General features: G+C 38.0%; 1 protein-coding gene across 1 annotated transcript; it reads left to right on the forward strand.

Moving 5' to 3' along the window:
- The first annotated feature begins 117 nt into the window (after positions 1-117).
- LOC109056657 (H-2 class I histocompatibility antigen, TLA(B) alpha chain) lies at positions 118-27,718 on the forward strand. The gene is made up of 7 exons (XM_019073847.2): positions 118-260; positions 454-705; positions 23,917-24,183; positions 26,045-26,323; positions 26,523-26,646; positions 26,925-26,979; positions 27,317-27,718. Exons 1-7 carry the CDS (start codon positions 203-205, stop codon positions 27,341-27,343), a joined length of 1,062 nt encoding a protein of 353 aa, XP_018929392.2. The 5' UTR covers positions 118-202; the 3' UTR covers positions 27,344-27,718.
- Positions 27,719-27,731: the final 13 nt, after the last annotated feature.

Consider the following 27,731-nt stretch of genomic DNA (forward strand, 5'->3'; position numbering starts at 1 on the left):
CTATCAAATTACTTCAGAAGATGCACACTAGTGTTCAGGAGTGAAAGTGAAAGTGTAATTTCATCAAGACGCATGTGAGGGGCAGCAGTGCGCTCAAAAACAGCCGGAAGAGACGAAATAAACATTCACTTTGATGAAGATCAGCTGATAGCGGTTTTCGAAATGTTAAGAACAAAAAGGCTCTAGGTTTTTTCTGTGTAGAATGTTTTTGTGTTTTGTATTAATGTTTGTATTATTTGATCGTAGCGATGCGCAGCAAGGTAAGAACAATGTTTATTATTTTCGGTATAGGGTCGACAGTCACTTACAAACACACTATAAATAGTTTTATAATAGTATACAGTATAATGTAAAATAAATTAAAATTTGATAGTGTACTTTAGAGTTTGTTTTCAGGTTTATCCACCATTTGTAAGTCCTTTCACCTTTTCTCATTGCTTGTGTTTTATACAGTCGGTTCCTCAGAGAAACATTACATATACTACAAATTTACAGTCCTTTCCAAAGCAGACATTTTCCCAGAGTTCAGTGCTGTAGCTGTTGCTGATGACATTCAGATCAAACACTACAGTAATGAAGACTGGATAAGATCGATTCTGACTGAAGATAACTGGATCAATGCTCCTGAAGCACCACCTGATTCTAGAGACTGGTTCCTACATCAGATCAGGATTCTGTCAAACTGCACAGACTCTCTGTGTTCTGGTGAGTTTCATTTACACATCAATGATCAGATATGCAATTCATCTACATGTATGATGCAGGGGTGTAGATTACGCGGGGGACGTGTCCCCCCATTTTTATTATCACGTAGCCTGAATTTGTCCCCCGCACTTTTTCGGGCAAGTGTGTTTGCATAGAGGTTTTCTGGTGTGAATAAATACAGATTTAAACCTATACAGGATAGTCTGCACATGACCTGATATTTCATTCGGACCCAGAATAAGGCGAGATGAACATCACGGAGCACTAAACACTCATGCAGTGTCCGTTTCATTCATACTCGAAGCCGGAAGACACTCTCGTGCAGAAAGTCGAACCCGGAAATACACAAAACAGCATCCAGCCATCGCTGTATGAAAACAGTGGTTTTCACAGAAAAATTGAAACGTTTGGAAGCATGAAGACATTAAACATACAGTTGCTACAATATATGGTTTGTGTTTTTCAAGTCATCTCCAGCAGGTCATAAATAAAGTATATGAACAATGCAGTGCTAATTGACATAGCATTTATTACAGTATAGAAACTATTCTGCCTTATTATGTGATAAAAAAAGTGTTTGTAGTATATAAACATTAACAAATCGTTATTATTGATTATTGTTCAGCAGTTATCTGATTTCTAAGCCAATTAAAAGCTAGAAATTAGAGAAAAAATAAAGTTACCTATACAAATACCAGTCAAAAGTTTTTGAACAGTAAAATTGTTAGTTTTTTAAACAAGTCTGTTCTGTTCACCAAGCCTGCATTTATTTGATCCAAAATACAGCAAAACAGTAAAATTTTGAAATATTTTTAGTATTTAGAAAAACTGTTTTCTATTTGAATATATTTTCAAATGCAATTTATTGTGATTTCAAAGCTACATCTTTAGCATCATCACTCCAGTCACACGATCCTTCAGAAAACAGGTTGATATTCTGATTTGCTGCTCAAAGAACATTTATTATTATGATGATGTTGAAAATCCTGAAAAAAATGTACTCAACTGTTTTAAATATTAATAATAATGCTAATTAAAAAAGTTTTTTTGAGCAGCAAATCAGGATATTAGAATGATTTCTGAAGACTGGAGTAATGATGCTGAAAATACAGCTGCACGTCACAGAAATAAATTACAGTTTACAATATATTCAAATAGAAAGCAGTTATTTTAAATAGTAAAAATATTTCACAACATTACTACTTTTGCTGTACTTTGGATCAAATAAATGAAGGCTTGGTGAGCAGAAGAGGCTTCTTAATAAAATATAAAAAATCTTACTGTTCAAAAACTGTTGACTGCTATATAGATTACAGAAATGTTATATTGTAATGTTTATTTAACATTTCTGTCCCCCTCACTTCTGAAATGATGGCTACGCCCCTCATGTTGTGTGTTGTTGTGTTCTGGTGAGTTTAAAACTTTTCTCTTATTAATTATCACACTTGTTATGAAACTTATGAAAGAAGTATAATTATCTTTTCATTGTTAGTTTCCATGGATTTGATGGAGAGGATTTTATGGCCTTTGATTCTGAAACTCTGCAGTGGATTGATAAACACCCCAAAGCTAAAGAAACCAAAATTAAATGGGATCAGCAAACTGAACGAATCCAATTCCTCAAGCAATACCTGAAGAACTGCATGAACTGGATCTCCACATTTAACAACACAAAAAAGCGTAAGTTCTGATCGGATCACTTTAATTAGATCTTGTCTTTGTGAGTCTGAGCATGATATTAGTTCAGGAGATCATCATGTAGTGAAAAATACGTACTGATGAGTTGAAAATGTACTGTAACACCATTGAGGACACATTTGGTTGAAATATCAATGTTTGAGTGTTTGATTTAACTTTCTGGGTTTGTATCTAAAAAGTGCCACATCAGCAGCCCTTCACATAATGAAACACTTTTAATTTAAAAAGTCTCTTAAGGTTGTTCATGTATGTAAGGGTTACTTCTTAGATGTAATTGTGATCATTTACACACATGAATATGTGAATGAATGTGAAGAATATAATAGCTTTACACATAAAACAGAATTTTTTGTAAAATTTTCTTTGTTACTTTCATTATGATTTCTGCTGCTCCAGATTCACCAGATGTTTGTGTGTTTGCGAGGAGAGCTCCTGATGATCACAGTAAGCTGGTTCTGATCTGTCTGGTCACTGGTTTCTACCCCAGAGATGTTGAGATGAACATCAGATTGAACAGAATTAACATTCAGAACCAGATATCATCTGGAATCAGACCAAATGATGATGAAAGCTTTCAGATGAGATCCAGTGTGAAGATCGACAGAAACCACAGAGGATCTTATGACTGTCATGTCATTCACAGCAGCCTGACAGAACCAGTTACAGTAGAATGGGGTAAATATCATCATAAATACAGTCTTAAGTGAATACAAGCAGAATGAGTCTTCTACATTAAAATTATGAATGTAAATACAAGTAGTAACATTATAATTACATTGTAGCAGTAGAACATAAAAATGCTGAAATGGATTAATGTTTCTGTTTACAAATGGTTAAATTTAAAGTGCCTCAATTCAGTTCAACAGTTTATAATATTGATATAAGCAACATTTGTAATATTTTGTTTTTTAATTTTTTTCTTCATTTTGCAGATGGAACATGTATTGACTGTAAAACAGTATTTATATGGCTTGTTATAGCAGGAGCAGCAAGTCTAGTTCTAGTTCTAGTTCTTGGTGTGATTGGTTACTGCATCTACAAAAAGAAAAAGTTAAATGGTGAGTTATAAATATTCAATATGAACAATATTCATTGTTGTTTTAAGGACAGGCAATTTAACTAATAGTTATCATCATACCTCCCCAGCTGATTAATTATATTAGTGAAGTGAAGTGACCCATACTCAGAATTTGTGCTCTGCATTTCACCCATCCAAGTGCACACACACAGTAGTGATACACACACACACACCATGAACACACTCCCAGGGAGCAGTTGGGGGTTCGGTGCTCAAGGGTCTCACCTCAGTCATGGTACTGAGGGTGGAAGAGAACACTGGATATTGACTCCCCCCACCGACAATCCCTGCCGGACCTGAGACTCAAACCCGGCACCTTCAGGTCACAAGTCTGACTCTCTAACCATTAGGCCACAACTGCCCCCATATTAAGTTAATCCACTGAAAAAACAAAATGTTTTAATTAAAATCGAATCATTTGCTTATGCTCTGGAATGGAATGCCTTCTCTGATGACGTCAGTTTCGGGGCTTAGGCCATAAATAGTTTTCAGTCACATGACTGGAGACCTGGTGGGCAAAACATCCATAGAACTGCAGCACAAACCTTTCGAATATTTAGATAATTTAGATCAAGGATAAAACAAAGATATGTGAACAAAATGCAAGGATAAAACAAAGATATGTTGGCACAAATTTTGGTTTGCTGTGGGAAAATATTTAATGTGAAACTTTGCACATTGTGTTTATATTCTGGGTTCATCTACTTGCCTGTACAAAGTCTGCATCATCAATAAGGTGTGTACTGAATTTTGGCCTTTAAACATCACTGTCTTACTACATTACTACTTAATGCACATCTCATATAAATAAAACCCTGTCTTCTAATCAGTGTTCCCTTTCAGTTTAAAATACATCACTATACTGAAATAAAGTCGGCAGCAACTTCAGTTCACACAGACTTTAAGAATGGAAAACATTTTTTGTATTACAATTTTGCTGAAATTGTATTTTAAATATGCAAATGACACACTCTCATTTAATATGCACTCATTTGCATAATTTTCCAGAACATGAATCTGAACCTTGGATAAAACCAAGATTCAGAATTCTTGTTTAATTTTATTGACATATTAGAGGTTTTTACCGATGGGATGTTAGATCTCTCTGTAAATCAGAAAATACTGTCATCAGCCAGAGAAAACTTATACTTAAATTTGTATTATTTAGGATGTTTTCTTTCCACTGGTTATGAAAGAAGGCATGTTATGAAAGCAAAATAGCACAAAATCTTAAAATTGACCAGTGTATGAAGTACAATGATTTTGCCAGTAGTGTCTTGCATTAAATCTCGTTTTTATATATCATTGTTTTGACAATTTATAGTGATTTCACACCTGTCTTGTTTAGTCTGATTGAATCGAACTCAAGTTTACCCCCTTGGTGCAGATCTTTTGGGCAGGTGTGAATACAGCATTTGCATTTGGGTACGGACCTAACAACCCGCACCAAGACCCAGCTGAAGATAGGGGTCTCGGTCCGGTTCCAAACGGACTCTGGTAAGCTTGAGAATTTCTGTCTAATGAATGGATGACCTTTAGCATACGTGTGAATTTGTTTACAATTTCTGGTTAACTTGCAAAAATGGCAGTGTGAAAGTGAACCACACCAAACAAAAAAAATCAACATTGTATTTGGTCCGGACCAAAGCACGTGAACTAGCGGACTTTCCAGTTTTGGCAGTATATTTCTAAATATTTTTTAAAGATGTATACTATAGGTAGAAGTTTTTATATAATCTGTGTCTTTCTAGATTACATACCTGGTCGTGATGATGGTGGAGACAGATAACACATATGGTCGTGACGACGGTGGAAAGAGGAACAGTTCTGAGCATTTTAATCACGTTGTTTAGCTCAAAATAGGTATCTCGATATCACATTTATTGTCTTTTTTGAGCAGAAAGTTGTAAAATACAAATTTAGTCCAAAGCATCATAATTTAGATTCTGAAGGTACAGCAGTCTAGTGATGTTTTTGCACAGAGTTTAGTGGTAATGGATCTACCGGTGGAGAGGGGAACATGATTACACCAGTCCAGTGATGTTTTTTGCACAGAGTTTAGTGACTGAACTAGGGTTACTCTTGCTTTCTGGTTCTGCAAAAAAAAAATATAGTATGTTTTAATTTATTTTTTGTTCCTTTCAAATGTTTTAACCTGTGCCATCTCTATTTTAATAAGAATACATAATTATGACAGTACCCATTTATGTTCCTTTATGCTTAGTTGAAATATGTTGCTGCTTTTTTCATGTTTGACAGTTTCTTCAAAGAATCAAAAACATACTTTATATGGGTTACTTGTGTAACCTAATTCTCTGTTGTTGTTTCGGGCAAATGGAGGTTGGCGAGATGCGAAAGGAAATTAACCCTCTGTAATAAAGGCAAAAAAGCTAAACGAATACCGGATGAAATAAAACAACAGCACACTCTTTCTAGGTAGTTAGATCAGTTACAGAAGCCAAAACTACATTTGCCACCACTGTAAGTGACAGATGTGACTTATGTAAGTACGTAGCCTTGGTGACAGATTGACCTTTGTTTTGTTTTTATGGTTTATTAGGTTATTGTTATTATGTTTATTAGGTTATTGTTTGCATTTGATGTGTTTTATTATTGCTGTTTGCAGTTGTTCAATGTGTTTTCCGGTTACTCAACTTCTCAACTGTTACTATTAAAATGATGAACTAAAATGAAATAGCCTATCGCTGTTTGCCATTACTTTACAATGTTTTACAAATGAAGTACTTTTAACTATACAAATAATAAAATAAAATGCTGAACGGAAATAAGAAACTGTTGAATTCTCATTTTTAAAGGTATTTTACATTTGCAATGGGGGGGGGGGGGGGGGGGGGGGGGGGGGGGGGGGGGGGGGGGGGGGGGGGGGGGGGTGAATTGGTTAGACAGCTTTAAAGCATTGGTGTCTCAACTTTACTCGGGTACTGTTCCAGCTATCCGACATGGGTACAGTTGGAACAAAAAAGCTTCTTGTGTTTATGAGTTAATTGTGGCAAATATGACCTACTTATGGATGTAAATAATTATTAATATTTTAGTAGACAAGTAAATCAAATGTCATATGAAAAATCACTTATTTTCAGTGCATAGTTTTGGTGTGGTAACGGAAAAAGCAAAAAGTGTACCAACGGTACCCGGTCTCGCTATACAATACATTTTTAATAAATAGATTCTCATGCCAAGCACACACAAATGTTATAATTGGGAACTATATTGGAAGTATAAAATAAAACTAATAATGTAAGTTCTTACACTTGATAAACCATAATAATTCTAATAATACATAATGTTAATGCAAATACATAAAAATAATATATAACGTGACAGAGGCCTATGTAATGTAAATCCTTTCATTAGATGACCTGCTAATACTACTGGTACTTCTAATAATAATAATACAATAATATTACAAAGTTATCATCATAACTGAAATATTTGGACATTTAACACATATATGCAAGGTAGGTTTAAATGCATGTGTATAAGCTAAGCTAACAGGCTAATAGATAGATGAATGCTATGCTAGTAAGATAACTACAAAATAGAACGAGAAATGCTTGATTTCACAACCTATAGCTTCAGTTATATACTAGTATATGGACTATGCAATTTAAAAGATTTTAATGGTCATTATAACGCATTTTTAACGATATCAAATATAATGTGATTTTTTTTATGGGACAAGAGAATCACATCCCATTTTAAGGAGCATGGAAAAGGGAATGTGATAGTTTTGGATGGGTGGTTGGAGATTTAGTAAAGGAGTTGGCTATTAAAGAGTTAAGTATTACTCCAAGAATGGCTTTACCAGCAGTCCCTTTGGGGATTTTGCCACAGCCTTCAGTTGATGATGAACAAATGGGTAGCAGTTGTCATTTCAAAAATGCAAATATCCAGAAAGGTAAGGGTCTCAAATACGTTATCAGTATTTTCAGGGGAATTAATAGCAATAATGATGGCATTTTGTTGGATAAGTGAGGCGGGATTAAAGGCTGTGGTAGTGTGTTCAGACTCCAGTTCTGCTCTTATGTGCACTGAAGCACAACACTCAGACACTAGACAGAGTTTAATAGTGGAAATTCTGCAAGAATTATATACATAACAGCAGAAAAGGGTGAGCGTAATATTAATGTGGGTTCCAGCTCACGTGGAGGTGAAAGGGAATGAAGCAGCAGACAAACTGGCGAAACAAGCTCTGATGGCCACTAGAATAGAAATGGAAGTATTATACAGTAGATATGAAATGAAGAAGCAAATAAACAAAGATGGCATGTATTGTGAAAAGTATAAAGATGATAGAAAAAAAAGAGAGGAAAGAGGACATTAAAATTAATTTGAGATATAACAATAATAAGTAATAACTGAGCAGCTTTAGATAAATATTTGGAGAACACAGGTTTAATGAATAGGATTTGAATTTAATATATATATATATATATTAAGCCAGAGGAGCTGAAAACGCAGCGCTGGCTGTAGCATAGATTTTCATTGAGAGGAGGATGGGGAGGGGGGTAGTAATTAGAGTCTCTGGATCGAGTTCACAGTAGATCAACCAAAAAAAAAAAAAAATTGGTAGATGAAGGATCACGACCTGGTTTTATGCCCAGGTTTACACCCCTGTTGTTCCTGATGCGTCCAGTAGGGGGAGGCTGTACAGTATGAGCTATCTATCAGAACAGAAGCGACAAGTATAAGAGGAAATCGCTGGAGTTATTATTGTTCAGCAAGCGTGCAACGTTGCAACATTTGTAGTTAAATGATTAGCTAAGAGTCGATGTCAATTAATTTTTATATGTTAATAGATGCATCTATAAATGTACTTATTGACGGTCAGGTAAATGTAAGTAGAAACATTTGCAAGTAACCTTATGCTATTTGTTTTCTTTGTTTGAAGAGCTCAGACTTCTGTGTGTGCTATTTTGATTGTTTCTCTTGCAGATTGAAAACGCCTGCACTCGTCTATGAAGAGGTTTGAGCACATGTATAAATCTTTTTCACATTATTTTATATCAGCTGTAGTTTATTTGAGACTTCTAAGAGAGTTTCTTCATTTCATATCTGAAAGGCAAGAGAGAGTCTGCTTAATGTTTCCTTTTGCTCTCACAGGGCAAAAACATGTACACTTCCAACATGCATGTTATTGCCACAGTCCCTGTCTACTCTCCAGTGAGTATTGAATGCTTAAATCATACTTTTTGACATCTACTATAAGTCAGAAGTAAAATAAAAGGTATTCTTTATTGGTGTTATTTGTGTTTTTTTAGGATAATGCTTTTTTTAAGGATGCTCTTGTGTTCCCTGCATTAAGCCCAGATCTTTATGTGTTATGTGTAAGATTTTACAAGGTGTAGCTCATAAGAATATAGTAATTATTAAACTTTGTGGTTTGGAGGGATTGTTCTTTTATGCTGGTTTTACGGAGGGTGATTTTACCCCAATATCATAAGGCAAAGATTGCAATTGTGAAATGGATTGCCTTTTTCATACTCGCTGGCAATAACCATTGCTTCTGCATCCTATAGGTCCTGAATCCACTCTGAAGAGAGATCTTCTTCTGTCTCTCTGTCTAGTAATCAGAGCACAGAGACATCTTTAGGTCCACAGCTAAGAAACAATTGCCACGTCCATTATCTGTGTCCTGGCTTTTGTGGGAAATCTGTCCATCCTAAAGACTGAGGAGACATTTCTGCAAGGACCTGCCATTTACATAAAGTACTGTAAGGATGCTATAAAATAAAACACGTCTCAGATGACATCCTGCCATTATTCACAAATAACCATTTCTTTCTACAACTAATGATGTTTTATTAACAAGGTTCGGGAGGAGCACGTGACCTAATTAGCACAGGTGGAGCTCACTTAAGATAATCAACACTAGGGTATAAATACCGCTGACTTGATGTTTTCCATTGACGGTTTATCAGCATTCGGTTTGCACCTTTTGCCATTATATGGCAGACTCAGCTTCTCTCATTTAGAAGACGAGGTTTATATTGGGGATTTTTCAGTTCTCTGGCCAATCTGCCGGGCCCAGGATCGCTCCTTCTCCGCCAGACACCGCCGCGAGCTCCGTGCTCCATTGCGGCCGCTGCTCTGCTCGACCAGCCACACGCTCCTCACGACACCGAGGCTTAACCTCCCATCTACCGGCGTCATGTCCAATTTTTCCCCGGCGTCCTCTTATCTTAGGCTGTGCCTACAATTCCTCCAATCGGAAAGTGGACCGTACGTAATCCCGAGGCAAACGGCGATTAATTCCGACGCTCCGTCCTCGCGAAGGTTAACAAAGCGGATCTGTACGATCTAAGTTATTAGTCTCCCAGCAATCCGCCAAACCTCAATCCTGAATCCACAACAACAGGGCGGCCAATATATCGGGCAAAACTCGCAAGGCCCCAAACTCGCCTCGCTCGACTCCTCCATTGCCCCGCGGCACACAAAATCCGGCTCTCCTTAAGCGCTGGCTCGCAGCGGCAGGCTTCCAACGAGGCTGGGCCGCGCCACGCCGCTTATCTCACCGCAGCAAAGCCTCACTGGCTTCCCGCTTCTACTCAACCTTTTACCGCGGCTCTTCCGGCCGCAGCGTCATCATGCAGCCGGGCCTCAAGCTCTTGCGCTAGCGGCACAGGCCGTGTTGCAAACTCATTTTTAGGTAAGTCGCTAAAAGGTGTCATTGGTTGCTGAAAGTTGTTAAAGACGTTGTGACACAAGGATCTTGATATTATTTTCATCGTCGCAGACGACATAGAATACAAACAAATTTCTAAGATTGTCTTTAATTTCGCGAGTATTTTTTCCTGTATTTTAAATTACATTTCACTCAGATAAACGGATAAAAAAGATTGATTTGCGAGAAAATGATTTCAGCTATGTAAGGCCTACCTAAACGACTATCGATTATCCACCTTTTTTCTCAACGCGGAAGTGAGCCTATGGGTGAGACTTCCGTTTCATTGGCCGCTATAGGTAAATAATGAGGAGAATAACAACGTGCAGTAAACAGTAAAACTGTTTGCAGTAAAAACCAGAGTGTTCTTAATTAAGATCAGGGCCGGCGCTATCCATTTGGGTGCCCTAAGCACAAATGCTTGGCAGTGCCCCCCCCTCCCCAACCAACCAACCAAAGAAATAACTACCATTCAGAATTTCTTAGTTAGGTTCTCTTTACTTCCAAAATAACTGCTGCAAATGAATAATTGGAACTGAACAATGTAAACAGAGAAAGTTAAAAGTGCAAAAAAAGGTTTAGTAGTGCAAATAACAGTATAAGTGTATGAATTTTTATGAAGTATGAATTTTAAAGTGCACATTTTAAACTGCAAATAACCATGCAATTCTACACAGTACACACACATATATCATGTAGACACAAACTTTTATTTTGGATGCGATTAATCGAGATTAATCTTTTCCCAGCCCTAATAATTTGACAAACTCTGCTGAATATGAAAAATATACAAACACTGAGATTGTGTTTTTTTTGTGGGGCTAATTGCAGTTTCACCAACAGATGTCGCCCTTGGCCGAACCTCTTGAAAATGACCGCATGCCATAGTACAACAACGAAAAATCTTTATCTAAGCGGTCTAATTTGGCAAAATCACATTACGTTCAGTTGCAGGGTTTTTCTAAAGTTCAGACTGAGGCAGATAGACATTGTATTGAAGCGAAGAAATTACAATAGGGAACGTTCTGCAGTAATAGCTATATGCACACGTGACACATCTGTAACGTATGGGGAAAATTAGCTTTATTTGTCATTCAAATATGACGATGAGGACCCCAACGATTGGCCTTCCTTTCCTGAACGTTCTGCCTGCAATCTTTAACAGCCCAAGTTTCACAATTTCCCCGGACCCCGTTATTAAAATAAAAGACTCAACATGCAGGGCTAAAACCCCCGGATCTTTTGCACTACTAGCGACGCGGACGCGCCGACGCCCCTGGACATGCATACTACACGCAAGGGCTACAAAACTAACATTTTTATTTTAAAACATTGTCTTACCTGCAAGCGACGCGCGAGCATCATCCCGCTGTCTTCTTCTTTTTCTTTTTCCGCCCCCGACTCTTGGTTGCCTTTTCGAGGCCATGTCTGAGGTCGGTGTCTGCCAAATTTGACATTGATTGAGGCATAATCGAACAGACCACTGGGAGGGGGGGGAGAAGGGCACCAGAGGGAGACTGGCACAGAGATTCACCTTTTTCTCGACTAATTTGGTCTAGGCCTATATTACTTTTGTATTGCTTTTGTATATTAACATGCTTTTAGAAATATTTTTATTTGTTATTTTATACTAGTAGCCTATTGTGATGATTTTTTCACGACCCAGAATTTTTGGTGCCCCCCAAGCACTTGGTGCCCTACGCGCAGTGCGTCATGTGCGTTTGCGGAGCGCCGGCCCTGATTAAGATAACAGATTAAAATAATATGATAGGACACAACAATTGTCAATATCAAGCAGCAAAACCAACTGTTTCGTACAGCTAAAAATAAGGTTTACCACTAAGAAACAATCAACAAGTGCAACCTAATTCACATGTGACGTGAGTATTACTAGGCACCTCTCTCCAAGTCTAGCCAACGTGCGCATCGGTTAGTTTTTCAATACTTTTTCTTCGCGTGATTAAGAGGAAATGCATGTTTTTTAAACCTAATAACCTTCAAGTTGCACGTTTAAAAAAAAAAAAAAAAAAAAAAAAAAAAAAAAAAAGCTGCTGTGTTGTCTGCTGCAGGAGCCTCTATCTATATTTCTCCACTGCTGCAGCAGTGAACGCTTTCACAGAAGCCAAGGAAAGGAAAAAAAAAAAACAGGCCCTTATCAAATAATAGCCTTTAAAATTACCTGAAATACATATTTTCACAGAAGCGTTTTTTTTTTTCTTCTGTTTTTTTTAATAGCAAGGTGATCGGTTTAAAGGAGGTATGAAAAGCATTTAACAATACTGTTCTATTGAACAAACTTAACGTATTTTAAACAATATAATGTACATGCATTGTCAAAAGACTTCAAAGGGCACCAACTTCCCGATGATTGTTTCTCCATGTCACTGTACAATTTAATCCTCGCTAAACGTTTAATTCAAATGTACACTTAATCTTGAATTTTTAAACAATTCTTTACAACAGAGGTGCTACGGCAATCATAAATCCTTGAATGTGGACATCAAAAGTTGCAGTTTTTCATGCGAGCCCTCTTGATGTATATAAAAAAAAAAAAATTTTGACTTACTGTAGCAGGCAGATCACTCACTGTTCATGATGCACGAACTATTGGAGGAAAATCCCCAATACTGATTTGGGGGTTTATATGAACGTGTTTCTGAGGGGAGCTGACTGTCTAATAAAATGTTTATGTGGTATAATTTCACAAAGCTTGTGAGAACATTCTGGTTTTGCTTCAAAGTGGGTTATTAAATCAGATTGTGTATGATTATTGTTATATAACTAAATGATATGAAATGATATGTACATGAATTATATAACTAAAATTAACTGTAATTACATGTTTAGGTTAAATAAAGATGTCAGTCTTCATTTATTTATTTTTCCTTCTCCTTTTTAGGAAACAAATCAAAGAAGAAACAAATCAAATGACTTACCCAGTCATTTATTATATAATATATATATATATATATATATATATATTAAAAAAAAAAAAAAAACAATACTGTAAAACAGTGATATTTTTGGCTTAAGGCTATCATACCGGTCCATACACATTAACGATCAGCCCTTTCGATGCCCCGCCTTCTCAGTTTTGCATTAGCCACTTGGAAAATTCTGGGGTAAGAAACTCCTAATCGATCCGTCAACTCCGTATAACTTGCCGTTTTGAAACATAAGGACCTTGATTACTCTTGATGATTTCTGTAATTCTGAGAAAAAAAAAAAAAAAAAAAACTTAAATATTTCATGGGTCTTAGCACTTGGCTGGCAAAAGTCGACATCACCTCAGATTTCAGAGTTATGCCTATGCATCCAGATTCATAGCACTTATTCTGGGTACACTGGCACAGGAAATTCTATTTATTTTAATTTTTGTACGCTTAACTTTCGAATGCAAAGACCGCACCAAGATTTTCTGACACGTTATCGGAAGCAGCTCATCGGATTTTTTAAACCGTTACACAAAGTAATCCTCATAGCATCTACCCATTTAGACAACCCATATTGTTCTTAGTATTGAACTCCCTGGCAGGTGCTGCAAGAGCTTTCCCGGTTGAGTGAATGTTTTTCTTTCAACTACCGGTGTTGCTTAGCCGTCCGCGCAGTGAGTACTGAACTCCCGTCGAATGCTGCAAGAGCCCTCCCGGTCAAGCGATCTTGGCCTTTCCATCCGACTACCGGCGAACCTGACCAGTCCGTGTCGTGAGTATTGAGCTCCCACTAGATGCCGTCAAGAGCTCCCGGCTACACTCCCTTACTTAAAAATTTTTAAAAAAAAAAAAAAACCTTCACTGTCTGGCCAAATACTGGCCAGTCAACTTTACCTTTCCATCTTATGTTCGGAGAGGCTTAACCGTTTGATGTCGCGAGTATTTACCTCCCATCAGACGTCGGCGAGAGCCTCCCGTCTAGACAACATTACTTTTCCTTTCTACAGTCGGCGAGGCTTACCCGTTCGGCGCTGCGAGTATTGAGCTCCCTTCGGATGTCGGCGAGAGTCTCCCGGCTAGACAGCTTACTTTTTTCATCCTATGGTCAACAAAGGCTTACCCGTCCGATGCTGTGAGTATTGAGCTCCCATCGGACGTCGGCGAGAGCCTCCCGGCCACACACCCTTACCTTTTCCTCCTTCGGTCAGCGAGGCTTACCCACAACAACTTGTGGCAACACAACTTTACCTTTCCGTCTTGCGTCCGGAGAGGCTTATCCATTCGATGCCTTGAGTATTGAGCTCCCATCGGACGTCGGCGAGAGTCTCACGGCCACCTAACTTTTCGTTCCTGTTTGACGGGTGGCGATGCTCAGCCGTACGACGTTAATAGTCTCGACCTCCTGCCAAACGCTGTCCAAATATTTTCCCCCCGCCTGGTGAGGCTTACCCGTTCGATGCCCTGAGTCCTGATCTCCCATCGGATGCCACGAGGAGCCCCCGCGCAGTCGGGGTTTTCCTTTTCCCGCTCCCCGGCCGGCGAGGCTTACCCATCTGATGCCGTTGAGTATTGTGCTCGTGTCAGATGTCGGCGAGAGTGCTCCCGGTTGGGTTTCTTTACTTGCTGCCCACAAACAGGTCTTATCCATCTGATGCCGTGAGTATTGATCTCCCATCGGATGTCGCTAGAGTCCTTTTCCTCTTTGCCGGCAAAGCCTGTTTATCTGCTCAACTGAGAGGACCTACACGTCCGTCGTCCTGAGTCTCGATCTCCAGTCGGAGGCTTCATGGGCCCTCTCGGTCAGTAATCTGCCCTGGTTGCCCACTGATTAGCAGGGGCTCATCAGCCAGTAGGGCCCGTACGCCAACACTGTGACCTATTCCAGTCGAGGCAACTCGGGCCCTCCTGGTCGGGCTATCCAATCACGCTGCTCCTCCTTCATCGGCCGGTAGGGCTCATCCGTTCCAATGCAGTGAGGTGCTCCGGTTGAGCAACGGCTCGAGCCCTCCCGACCGGGCGCCCCAAATCACGTAGTCCGATACCAGCAGCCGGTAGGGCCTACCTTTCCAAATGTATAAGTCGCTCCCACCGGAGTACGTAGGCTCTTCCGGCCTGCCAACCAGCTGACTTTCCAAATATCAGCCCCCGCCAGATCTCAATGCTATTGTGGGGGGGTCCTTAGTCTGGCTCTGTCCTTTTGCTTTTGCTTTTTTGGGGGGTACTCTAGGTTCGGGCCATTCCCGAGCTCGGAGCCCTTCCCCGGACAGCACGCCAAATATGCATTATATACTTCAGCTAATTATATGTAAGTGTGAACTCGTGAAATGATGTTTTATTAACAAGGTTCGGGAAGAAGAGCACGTCAGATACTTAGTCTAATTAGCACAGGTGGAGCTCACTTAAGATAATCAACACTAGGGTATAAATACAGCTGACTTACCCCTATCCATTGACGGTTTATCAGCATCCCCCCTCCACCCCATCTCCTCCACTTAGAGTTCATTTTACACTTATGTAGAGGGGGGGGGTACTCTAGGTTCGGGCCATTCCCGAGCTCGGAGCCCTTCCCCGGACAGCACACCAAATATGCATTATATACTTCAGCTAATTATATGTAAGTGTGAACTCGTGAATCCCACTTTAGTTGTTTTATCAGTGAGCGAGAGCATTTTGACACAAGGGAACCTCCAAAATAACAATTAAAAGAGTCATCAATGGGAGTCATCCTAGTTCATGTTTTTAATAATGGTGATAAAAAATAATATTGTTGAACACAAAAGATGTATCTCTTTCTTCTCAGATGGCTAAATGGCCCTTAAAATTTTAGAAATCATTTCGCCGTGTATCCGCTCTCCCCTACTGGACGCTTCAGGAACAACAGGGGCGTGAAACTGTACGCTAAACTGTTAAAAATACTATTTCAGTATGTTTGAAATGTTATGTTCATAACGTAGCCTATATTAAAATAAAAAAGAAAATAACAGGAGAGTTTCAAAGTGGCTTAAGCTATTGTGTGCAAACTTTTTTTTTTTGTTGGTTGTCAGCATTAAAAGGTATAATTGCTGCTTTCTGCTGTGCAAATTTTGTTTGTGATAAAAATAACTACATTTTCAGTTATTTTATCTACAGATCGATGCATTTCTTACAGATTTCTGCTCATTCGAAATCAGATAAGTTACAGATGAAGTAGCACTGTAAGATTACATTTGTTTGGATGCATTATTGATTAAGCGAGTGAGTGTGAATGTTTTAAATCATGCTTTAACCCGAAAATATTCATTAAAAGGAACAGACAAACTTCTTGAGAACTAGCCTACTATATAACTTCCCGCTCGGCTGTTGCCATCATTATAACCTTCTGATTTTAGAGATCCATCTGTATCAAGCTATAGCTAAATATGTTTATCATGTGAATTCTTGCTAAATATGCAGTTATATTACGGGCGGTTGGCATGAATTGTACTGGTGCTGAAGCAAGTGAAAACCACGAACCTCCGACCGGAAAAATCCGCTCCTGGCTCCAGTCAGAATCACTCCACCCCAGGGCCGTGGGAAGAGGTTTTAAGTTGGGGGTGCTGTAGTGGGAGGTGCATTTTTTGCGTGTCAGGTGGACACCTCTTAATAATGTCTAAGTCTAATAACAAAGTAAACACACACTAATAAGAATTAAACATATTTATACCAATCTTGTAACCAGACTCCGTTGCACATAGCAGACACGTACAAATAGCCAAGATAGTTAAACAGCTCCAAAAGGTTGTCGCGCACAGCGGACAAGAACATCCACAACAGCAAATATTTTTAACAGCACATATAAGCCTACGTTATTTAAACTGATGATGATCTGCTTTTATGTCATTTTTCCTTTTTATTCAAAATATTCACAAATTTGTTAGATATGGCATGAAATATCTGATATTCCGATTGTCAAATATATGCAAGTGGAAGTGTTTTAAAACACCTTTATAAGCTATCGCGTTAGTTGAGCTGTATGCGCGACTGCATCTTAGTTTGTGCCGCACACGCAGTTCAGAGAATCGGGTCTGTTGGAGTTACAACACGTGAATTCATCCACTTCTCCCGAAATACATAAAAGTAAGTGGCTGGTGAACTGGGAGAAGAATAGAGTAACTTTAAAGTTACTTACACATGTGTATCTGATATGAATAAAACAACGTGTCTAATTATAATGGAAAGGATTATTATTGCCTCTTCCTTTGACATCAGTGTGTATTTTACAAACTCTAAATGTATTGTTTTTTTTAGTACTTATATGTCTGAAACCTAAAATAAACATTATGTGGTTGAAAACACTGAAAAGTTGTGATATATGACAGCTCTGAACCAATGCTCTGAACGCGCCTCTCTCTGGCTCAGCGCCAGCCAACACGTGAAAGCACATTTGAATTTAGCAGTTGATCACGTCATGCACTGGGACCAGCCTAGACTGATCAAACCGGTGTGATCGTACGTACGTGCGAAGGGTCAATAATTATTTAGTTGTGCTCAAAACCCTCCTCGTGCATAAACTTCTTAGGTTAATAACAAACAGGAGGATTTAAAAAATGTTTTTAATACGTTTATGTATTTATTTTTTTTGCATCTGTCAGAGAGTGCTGTAATGTCTGCATTTTCCAACGGGGGTGCTGCAACACATGCAGCACCCCTACTTCCCACGGCCATGCTCCACCCCTCTTATACTCTGCTCGGGGCAAAGAACCACACTCTTTGATGAAGGGGTCCTCTTGAGAGCAATTACCTGTTAGCTTAGTGCTGCTCAGGGAGGTCATCGGAGATTTGAAGGACAAAAAATATTTTATAGGTTGTAGTTTTTAAACATTTTCTGTGTAGAATGTTTTTGCTTTTTTTGTTTTCCTGTTTTCTTGGCGATGCACATCAAGGTAAGAACACGGTTCATTTCAGTAAATGGTCGACCAGTATAACGATAGATAGATAGATAGATAGATAGATAGATAGATAGATAGATAGATAGATAGATAGATAGATAGATAGATAGATATGAAGAGTTCAGGTGCAAAAGCCTCTAAGTGCTGTCTGAAATTTTCATCTAAGATGAGCATTTTTTATCAGGCTTCTTTGGTTTAGTTTCACTTTAATAGCATAGAAAATGACCTATACATTGCCATTAAAGTGAAATGACTATCTATCTATCAATATATAATATTAAAATGAACAATTTAAATTAAAAACCATCAGCATCCGATCACATGTCGTTTTATTAGCCTATGGAAAAAAACCGTGAAAAGTAAAGTAGAGAACGCAATAGCACTCCAAGAGCTTGTTGATGTAAGTTAACCTGTTCTAACAAGACACCAAACTGTCCTGCCAGGCGCTGTTTGCACTTGTTTGCTTGTTACCTATGGCGCTCGTTTTGTCTCATTTTTTTTTTTCCTAAGCTAAAAGACGTGTTAACGTGCGTGTGGAGAACGTCTGCACGTCTGAACGCAATACTTAACGTGCCTTGGCTAATTTAAAAATATCGCTCGTACTTTTTTGCAGCTACTTGTTATGATGGATTAATAAATAACTAACTAACTGTATTTTTATATGTAGGCTACATTTTCTGAAATGCAATTTCCTGTAAAGCTGCTTTGAAACAATATGTATTGTGGAAAGCGCTATAGCCTACAACTAAATTTGAATTTAATTGAATTGAATGGACTTGTCTTATATTTGAGACACTGTTCGAACAGTAATTTAAGCTATTATTAAATTAGATTAAGTAATTTTCAGCAGAGAAAATCACATTAATAGCTATAGGCTACATAGGCCTAGCTTTTAACATCCTCGAAGAATATTAAAAAAATACTATTTAGGTTTGGATACATAAAATAAATAAATAAATAAACTAATCTCAACAGTAAAAAGCTTTGAATGTATTTTGAAATATCAATTATGCACGAGCCTGCATGGGAATAGGAAATAGGCTATATAGGCTGCAGTAATAATAATAAAAAAGCTAGTAGAGTGGATGCATTACTTAATTAAATTCTGAATTTCTATGTTATAAAAAATCGTTCTATGAACTTCTAGCAAGCTCATTTAAACCGAGTTGTAAATGCCGAAATGAAAGGAGGCTAAATAAATATTATACTACTAAATATCAATATAAAATTGCCAGTAGATGGCGCCAAGGCCCTTTTCTATTGAGATTACTGGTTGATGTTCAACCTATTCTTTCAAAAACACAAATATATATTTAACACCCACACAACTACTTCTTTCGGACAATTGCAGTTGTTCTGCTGTGGCGCTGTTTGGAACTGTATTTTCATTGACTATTGTGTGAAATGCCAGTCATTAATATATTGTTTATTTACAGGCATTCTGGTTTTCTAAAAACTGTTCATTACAGAAACATTCAAACACATATGTATAAATTTGTGTTTTACTTGGTATTTTTCCTCAACTTGTCTCAGTTGGCAATTAATTTTCATTATATTTAAATATATATATATATATATTTCTGTTACTCAGAAGTGAAATATTATGTGAATTTAAAGTGGCTGCGTTACAAATAGAAATGGGTATAGCCTAAATGTATGTGCTGTTGTTGGTTCCTGACATGCTATTTTAACGTTTTAATTTTTCATTTCACTAATGAAGGAGAATGTAAAGCATTGAATCAACCAGGTCTCTGAAATAGCTCAGAGGTGCATCTCATGAAGCTTCATTTGACAAGCATATATTGACAGAGCTCAACTCAGTGTCACACATTTAGATAATGGAAGAACAACACAGAAACAAACAGTGTCAACAGCCGTGAAGAAGAGGAGTAATGATGTGTGGCGGAAGAGTTAAGATTGTGGACATGTTTCTAAAGAAATAAGGACACTATTGCAGACAATCTTATCAATCATGACCTTACAATGACTGAGGTGGGTCAAAAGGTAAAGCCGAATGTTGGGAGAACAACAGTGTTCTTCAATCATTCAAACGTTTGTAAACAGAACAGGTGTGTAATCAGACATTATTTTCAGTACTGTAATACTGTATACGTACACCACATTTTACATAATACAGTAAATATACTTTATAGAGAGAATGTAACACACACACACACACACATACAGAGAGTGTGTGTGTATGTATATATATATATATGTATGTATATGTATGTATGTATGTCATTGTGATATAAAGAATATATATATAAATTGTAGCCATAGTTTAAATCTGAAAATACTGAACACTGTTATATTGACAGCATGACTAATCATTTTGGATCTTGTTTGAGAAGAATGACAAAAGGACTATTCATTCTGTTGGCTGGCACTAGGCTATATGTTCATTGACATACATACTGACTTTTGAGACATGAACTAGGATTTAGAGCAAGTTACAGGCTTTTGCAGGTAATCCATTGTGTGGTGTTAGTATGAATTATTTTGAGAAATGCATTTACTGGTTTGCAAATCTTAAGGATGATTCAAGAAATCTACCAAAGTGACTGAGAAAAACTGCAAAAGGACATTCAAGGCTATGTGCAAAGGGATTTAGTAAATGGGTGAACATGATCAGGTAATGTCTCGGAATCAACATCCTTTTTGATCATGGAGCAACATTCCAAAAAGATTTGAGGAATATACAGTTAATATCAATTTTAGACTATAACCATGCAGAGCCTAAGCTCCAAGTCAATAAACAAACCACAGACAACAGCCATCACATCTTTATTATTTTTTTAACACAACATAGAATTGTCTTTCAAATGACTTGATAACTTGTATGTTTATATGTGCTGACAGGTAAGTTCCAGTTTAGATCTTTTGGGGGAATTTTGTGCAATTCCTTAGTTGGTAGCCTACATAAATTTATGCAGACATTAGTTTTAAATCACAAAAATAAATGTATAGCCATAGATTTTTTTTTTTTTTTACATAATGCTTTATATGATATAAATCAAGGTTAGATGGTAAGGTGTAAAGAGATTTATTAACACAAGCACAAGTCTTCATATGTGTAAAGGAATCAAGGACTATACATGCATAAATTATCATAGTAACATTCAGATAATAATTAAAATATTAATTATGGGTTGGGGGGGGGGGTGATTAATAATGATTTGATGAATATAGACGAATCAAGTTACAGGAAGTTAGGCTACTCATTTCACATCGTAAGAAAGTAGCTTTACAAAAAGCCATATTGTAAGCTTTAGCCTTATGTTGAGCAGTTTTAGGGCTGGCTGATATCACGAAATATGTTGCTGATATAAATGACAGCTACACTGTTTGATATTAACCTAGGCCCATTATATTTAATAATTTGCCCAGCATTTACCCAGTGTCACTTTTAGTGGGCGATGGGCATGACTGCATGAAATGTCTAGGCCTATTACAAGGAGAGATATTTTATAAGCAGATATAGGACAATATTTTATGCATATAATAATATAAGCTACCAAATAGTCTAAAACCATTGGGTTTTGTGCATGCGAATGAATGACTGCATGGGCTACATTTAGCTTGGCTTTATAAAAACTTTAGTGTAGCTCTATTAAATGGTACGTTTATGTTAAACAATTTTAATGATAAGAATAGCAGTAAACCGGCAATCAGAAGTATGTAATTAATTTTAGTTTTAAAATCCAATAAGCTTTAAATTGGTTTCTGAATGGTTATTTAATAATAAATGCAGTATCTATAAATGAATTTGAGGCATGCAGACCGGCTGCTGCAGGGCTTTAACAAATCTTAAACAAACAAATAATGATATGACCCACTTTTTCTGAATTTTACTAGCCCATTTTATTTGTCTCTCATAAGATCGTATATACATGACAATATACTTTTATCTAAAATTGGGATACTAAATGTATAACAGACATTCAGCATTATAGAAATAAATAAATCAAATGTAGTCCTGAGTAAACTGCCAAAATAAGATTATGATAATGTCTATAACAGTAAATGTATGAGAAAATAAGGAAAATTAGGCGGGCAGACATGCAGACGTTAAGATGTTAAGACGTTCAGACATGCAGACGTTAAGACTTGCAGACGTTCAGACGTGCAGACGTTAAGACTTGCAGACGTGCAGACGTTCAGACATGCAGACGTTAAGACTTGCAGACGTTCAGACGTGCAGACGTTAAGACTTGCAGACGTTAAGACGTGCAGACGTTCACATGTGCAGACGTTAAGACGTGCAGACGTTCAGACGTGCAGACGTTAAGACGTTCAGACGTGCAGACGTTAAGACGTGCAGACGTTCAGACGTTAAGACGTGCAGACGTGCAGACGTTCAGACGTGCAGACGTTAAGACGTTCAGACGTGCAGACGTTAAGACGTGCAGACGTACAGACGTGCAGACGTTAAGACGTTCAGACGTGCAGACGTTAAGACGTTCAGACGTACAGACTTGCAGACGTGCAGACGTTCAGACGTACAGACGTGCAGACGTTAAGATGTTCAGACGTGCAGACGTTCAGACGTACAGACTTGCAGACGTGCAGACGTGCAGACGTTAAGATGTTCAGAAGTGCAGACGTACAGACGTTAAGACGTTCAGACGTGCAGACGTTAAGACGTTAGGACGTTCAGACGTTAAGACGTTCAGACGTGCAGACGTTAAGATGTTATCCACACGTTAATTTCTAACGTGACGCCGCCGTCACGTCTGTAAAGATCAACAGCTACACGTTATTGACTTGTCTACGTGACGTGATATTTGCGTGTACGTCTCCATATAAAACAAATGGAGACGTACACGCACGTATACACGTGTGTTATCTGTCGTGCTTGTCAGTCTCGTCGCCGAAAGAAACATATCGAGCGCCATAGTTACCCAGCTCACAGTTTATGACCCACAGCTCGCATGTGTGCTCGACTTGTAGCTAAACAGTGACAACTGCGCCTACTACAGTCACAAAATACGATGGTCACAGAATTTTGGTGTAACACTATTTCTTTCTAGGAATGAAATACTGTCTCTACATACATCTTTAAATTCTCTCCGCGAGCGATCGTACAGGTGCGGATATATCTGTGCAGCTCAGCTATTCGACACTCCAGTGTATTCAGGAGATGTTGCTCTCCTTAATGACCTCCGCTGAATGAGAAATGAACCGGGCAAAAAAAATCGCACGTCAAAGAAGGTGGAGTTTCAGAACACACCCACGTAACCGCCACGGACCAATAGAAACTCAAGGGTGTTTAGGAGCCGAAACAAACTCCCTCATAAAGTTCGCTTTGGTGAGCTGTTTCGAACTGCTGAAACGAACTCAAAACAAACTTCGTTTCAGCCTGATTTTGTTCGAAATGACGTCATATCAGTTCGTTCTTCGATTTCGTTTGAAGTATATAGGGGACTTAACAAACACACTATAAATCGTTTTATAATAATATAAAATATAATGTAAAAATAAATTAAAATGTTACAGTGTACTTTAGAGTTTGTATACAGTCCTTTCACCTTTTCTCATTGCTTGTGTTTTATACAGTCTGTTCCTCAGGGAAACGTTACATCTACTTCAAGTTTACAGTTCTTTCCAAAGCAGACACTTTCCCAGAGTTCAGTGCTGTAGCTGTTGCTGATGACAGACTGATCGCTCACTACAGTAATGAAGAAAGAGACTGGATTCTGACTGAAGATGACTGGATCAATGCTCCTGAAGAACCACCTGATTCTAGAGACTGGTTCCTACATCAGATCAGGACTCTGTCAGACTGCACAGACTCTCTGTGTTCTGGTGAGTTTCATGCTTTAGTCATCAATTATCAGGCATGTTATGAAATTTATTGTATATTTTATGTAGTGTAAGTTTATCGTGAATGTTGTTCTGTGATTGTAGAGCTCCATGTTCTTCAGAGAGTAATTGGTTGTGAACTGGAGAAACTTTCTGATGGATCAGTGAATCTGAGAGCATTTGATGATTATGGATTTGATGGAGAGGATTTTATGGCCTTTAATTCTGACACACTGCAGTGGATTGAGAAAAACCCCAAAGCTAAAGAAACCAAAATGAAATGGGATCAGCAAACAGTACACAATGAACTCCTGAAGGATTACCTCAAGACCTGCACTGACTGGATCTCCACATTTAACAACACAGAAAATCGTAAGTTCTAAATGCATAATAAAAAATTAAAGTAATAATTAATAATTAATTCTTGTTTGATAAAGAGGTGATTTATCATCATTCAATAACAAATAAATACTGATAATGAGTTCTCATTTCTGAAAATGTTCTTTTCTAATTGCTCCTTTTCATTGTATGTACTATTGGGGCAACGGATTACAAACTCACGGTTCGGATGGTTTTAGGTATTTTTAGTGATTTTTAGTATCAGTTTTTATGATTTTTAAAAAATAAATTAGTGGTGGATTACTTTAAGTACTTCTATAACACAGCAAAAACTACTAGCTTAACTAATAAAGTAAGTAACAAAAAAAGAACAATTACACAAATTACAAGTTGAATACAACAAAACACAGTTACAAATAAACTCAGTAACAGTAGCATTCAGGTGCAGAAATGTAATAATTAAGTGTAAAACAACACAAAAGTTAAATATAAATTAATCTTCGTTAGAGCTGTGGTGTTGTTTGATTAGCAGACAGAAACAGGTATTTATTGGCTGCTGTCTCTTTAAGAACAAATGCACGGACCTAATACTGACACACACCTGTTTTTTTTCTCAGCTGTTTACGTTCACATAAGACATAACCAACTGTGTTTACTAGGTCCCCAACCCGGGATCGATCCCAGAATCAATCCCAGGACGTGTTTGCGTTCACACAGAAGGCAATCTGGCAATTTTCCTTGACCAACGTATAGTGTGAGAGGGGCTTATAATACTTGTCAAAATGGGTATTTTTAATTCGCTGTTCACGTGGTGTCTCTCTCTCTGCGCGTGTGCGGCAGCGGCTGAGCGCACAGAAAGTGTGAGTTTTAGGGGCAGCTGTGGCCTAATGGTTAGAGAATTGGACTTGTAACCAGAATTTGGCAGGTTTGAGTCTCGGTGCTGGCAGGAGTTGTAGGTGGGGGGAGTGAATGAACAGTGCTCTCTTCCACCTTCAATACCCATGCCTGAAGTGCCCTTGAGCAAGCCAGCTGCCCACTGCTCCGGGGGTGTGTTCATGGTGTGTTCAGTTCACTTCTCACTGCTATATGCGCGCACTTGGATGGGTTAAATGCAGAGCCAACAATTCCGAGTATGGGTTACCATACTTGGCAAATGTCACGATTTTCACTTTTTTTCACTTTTACTTTCAAAATGCTTGAATGTGTAAAACTGGCAAGACAAAAACATGTGCAAAGGATAAACTTGAAACTCTATGATGGTTAAACTTTAACAGTTTATTTTGTGAATCACATGCGTGCCAAACCGTTCAGCCTGATCCGTACAGATCATACGGTCCGTTTTCTGTTTCAGCTCCCTCTGTGTCTGGGTTGGATTCTGCTCTCTAGCTCTGCCTGTCATCGGTGGTTAACATGCTGTTAGCTTTCTGCCCGGTGTGCCAATCTGCTCTTGCCTAGCCCTGTTGTCTATGGTTGCTTCCTCAGGTGGATCTCCTGGTTCGGATTACTGTTTCCCGTTTGTCTTCACTGCTGCTCTGTCAGTCAGGACTCTGCTGTGCCAGCTGGTGACCTGCTTATTTTGCTCTTTACATTTTAACAAATAAGCTGTACCTCCATTGCTCTCAGGTCTGCGGTTCTTTCTTAATAAGCAATTTATTATTATTATTATTATGTCTTACGCCACCTGAAATTTGGGAAGTTCTGTATTAGATTAATGCACCAAATCTTTGGTTAAAGTGATAGTTCACCCAAAAAAGTGATTACATTATTTACTCTCATGTTCCAAATCTGTAATCTTACTTTCTTCTCTACAACAGAACGTTTTTTTTTTTCTTTCACAACACACAGAACCAAAATATTTGTAAATATTTAGATTTTCTGCTTCTTTCTTCTCCAGGTAAACCAGACGTTCACACCACTTTGAGAAAAGATCCTAATGATCAAAATAAGCAGGTTTTGACCTGTCTGACCACTGGCTTTTACCCCAGAGATATTGAGATGGACATTAGGTTTAACAAAACTGCCCTTGAAGATCAGATCTCTTCTGGAATCAGACCAAATGATGATGGATCCTTTCAGATGAGATCCAGTGTGGAGATCGACAGAAATCATGAAGGGATATATGACTGTTTTGTCATTCACAGGAGCCTGACAGAACCAGTTTCAGCAGGATGGAGTAAATATCAACATAAATACAGTCTTAAGTGAATATGAATATAAGCAGAATGAGCTTTCTACACTCATGATGCCTGTGCATAACAGATGAAACTTCAATATAACAAGTCACTCAATACGTAGTTATATGGCAATACAGAAATTGATTAATGTTGCTGGTCATGCCTCATCTTTTTTAAATCTTTTTATTTTTTTTGCAGTGGAAAAATGCACTGACTGTGAAGAATCCAAATGGCCTGATAAAAAAGTAGCAGCAGCAGTAGTAGTAGTAGTAGTACTTCTAGCTGTACTTCTGATTGTTTTGCAGCGCTACAAAAGGAGAAGGTAAATTAGAAATGAGTTCTAAATATTCAACACTTGTTTTAATGGTCTTGCTTTTAAATATCCTTGTTTTAAAAACTTTTCAGGATGTATGATTTATGGCAGAGGAAATATGAGTTTATTCTGACTATATTTTGATGATGAGATTTGATTTTTTATGAAGTTTACTCTGCAGCTAAATATGAGAGATATTATGACATTAACATGCATTGAATTCTATAAAAACAATCTGTATGCACTCAAGCTCAATTTTTTTTTGTAATCTGCTTTATCTGTTGTAGGTCAGATGGAAATAACACTGTGACAACAGAAATATATGATCATCTTCAGACGCAGGTATCATCGCATCACATTCATTGTCTTTCTTTGTGTTATGGGCAATGATTAGAAAAGTTTTTAAATATGTTTTTTTTTTCTTCTTATGAAGAGAAACTGTATTCCAATGTTCTGGATTTTTCACATTTAGTTGTTGTTACTTCAGCTGTTTCTAGTGTCTGTTACATGTTTTTTTATTTTTTTTAATAAGAAAACTTGATCATGACAGTCCTATTACGTTCTTTCATTCTGAGTTGAAATATGTTTCAAATACTTTTTACATTTCAGAGTTTCTTTAGTATTTCAAAGGCTCAAGAACACAATACTTTTGTAACTTAATTCTCTGTTGTTGTTTCAGGAGAATGTACACAGGAATGGCCAGTAGCGGTTTAGGCACGGGCGAACCGGGCAGCCGCCCGGGGCGTAATTTTTCGTGACACATTGGGGGCGGCAGCACGAGCAAATAAAAATAAGACATAAAAAAAAAAAAATCCTCTTCGTCGCGATGTTGTGCCGAATTCTTCACCCCTGCCAGATTCTGCATCCCCTCGTTGAAGTCGCTACCTGATTGCCTAATCCCAACCCCACCCTAATCCTAACCCCTCCCCCACACCTACTCCTAAACCTACCAATACCAGGGGGTGCATAATCTGGCAGGGTGCAAATTTCGGCAGTACACCGGCGCCCCTGCTTGCTGAAAATGTACCATGCACAGAAGCTGTGTGTTGTGAGAGAAGTGTAAAAGGGGGTGGGGCGAGAGGCGCGGGCGACAT

The sequence above is a fragment of the Cyprinus carpio genome, chromosome A19, assembly GCF_018340385.1.
Source record: "Cyprinus carpio isolate SPL01 chromosome A19, ASM1834038v1, whole genome shotgun sequence".
NCBI classification, from domain to species: Eukaryota; Metazoa; Chordata; class Actinopteri; order Cypriniformes; family Cyprinidae; genus Cyprinus; species Cyprinus carpio.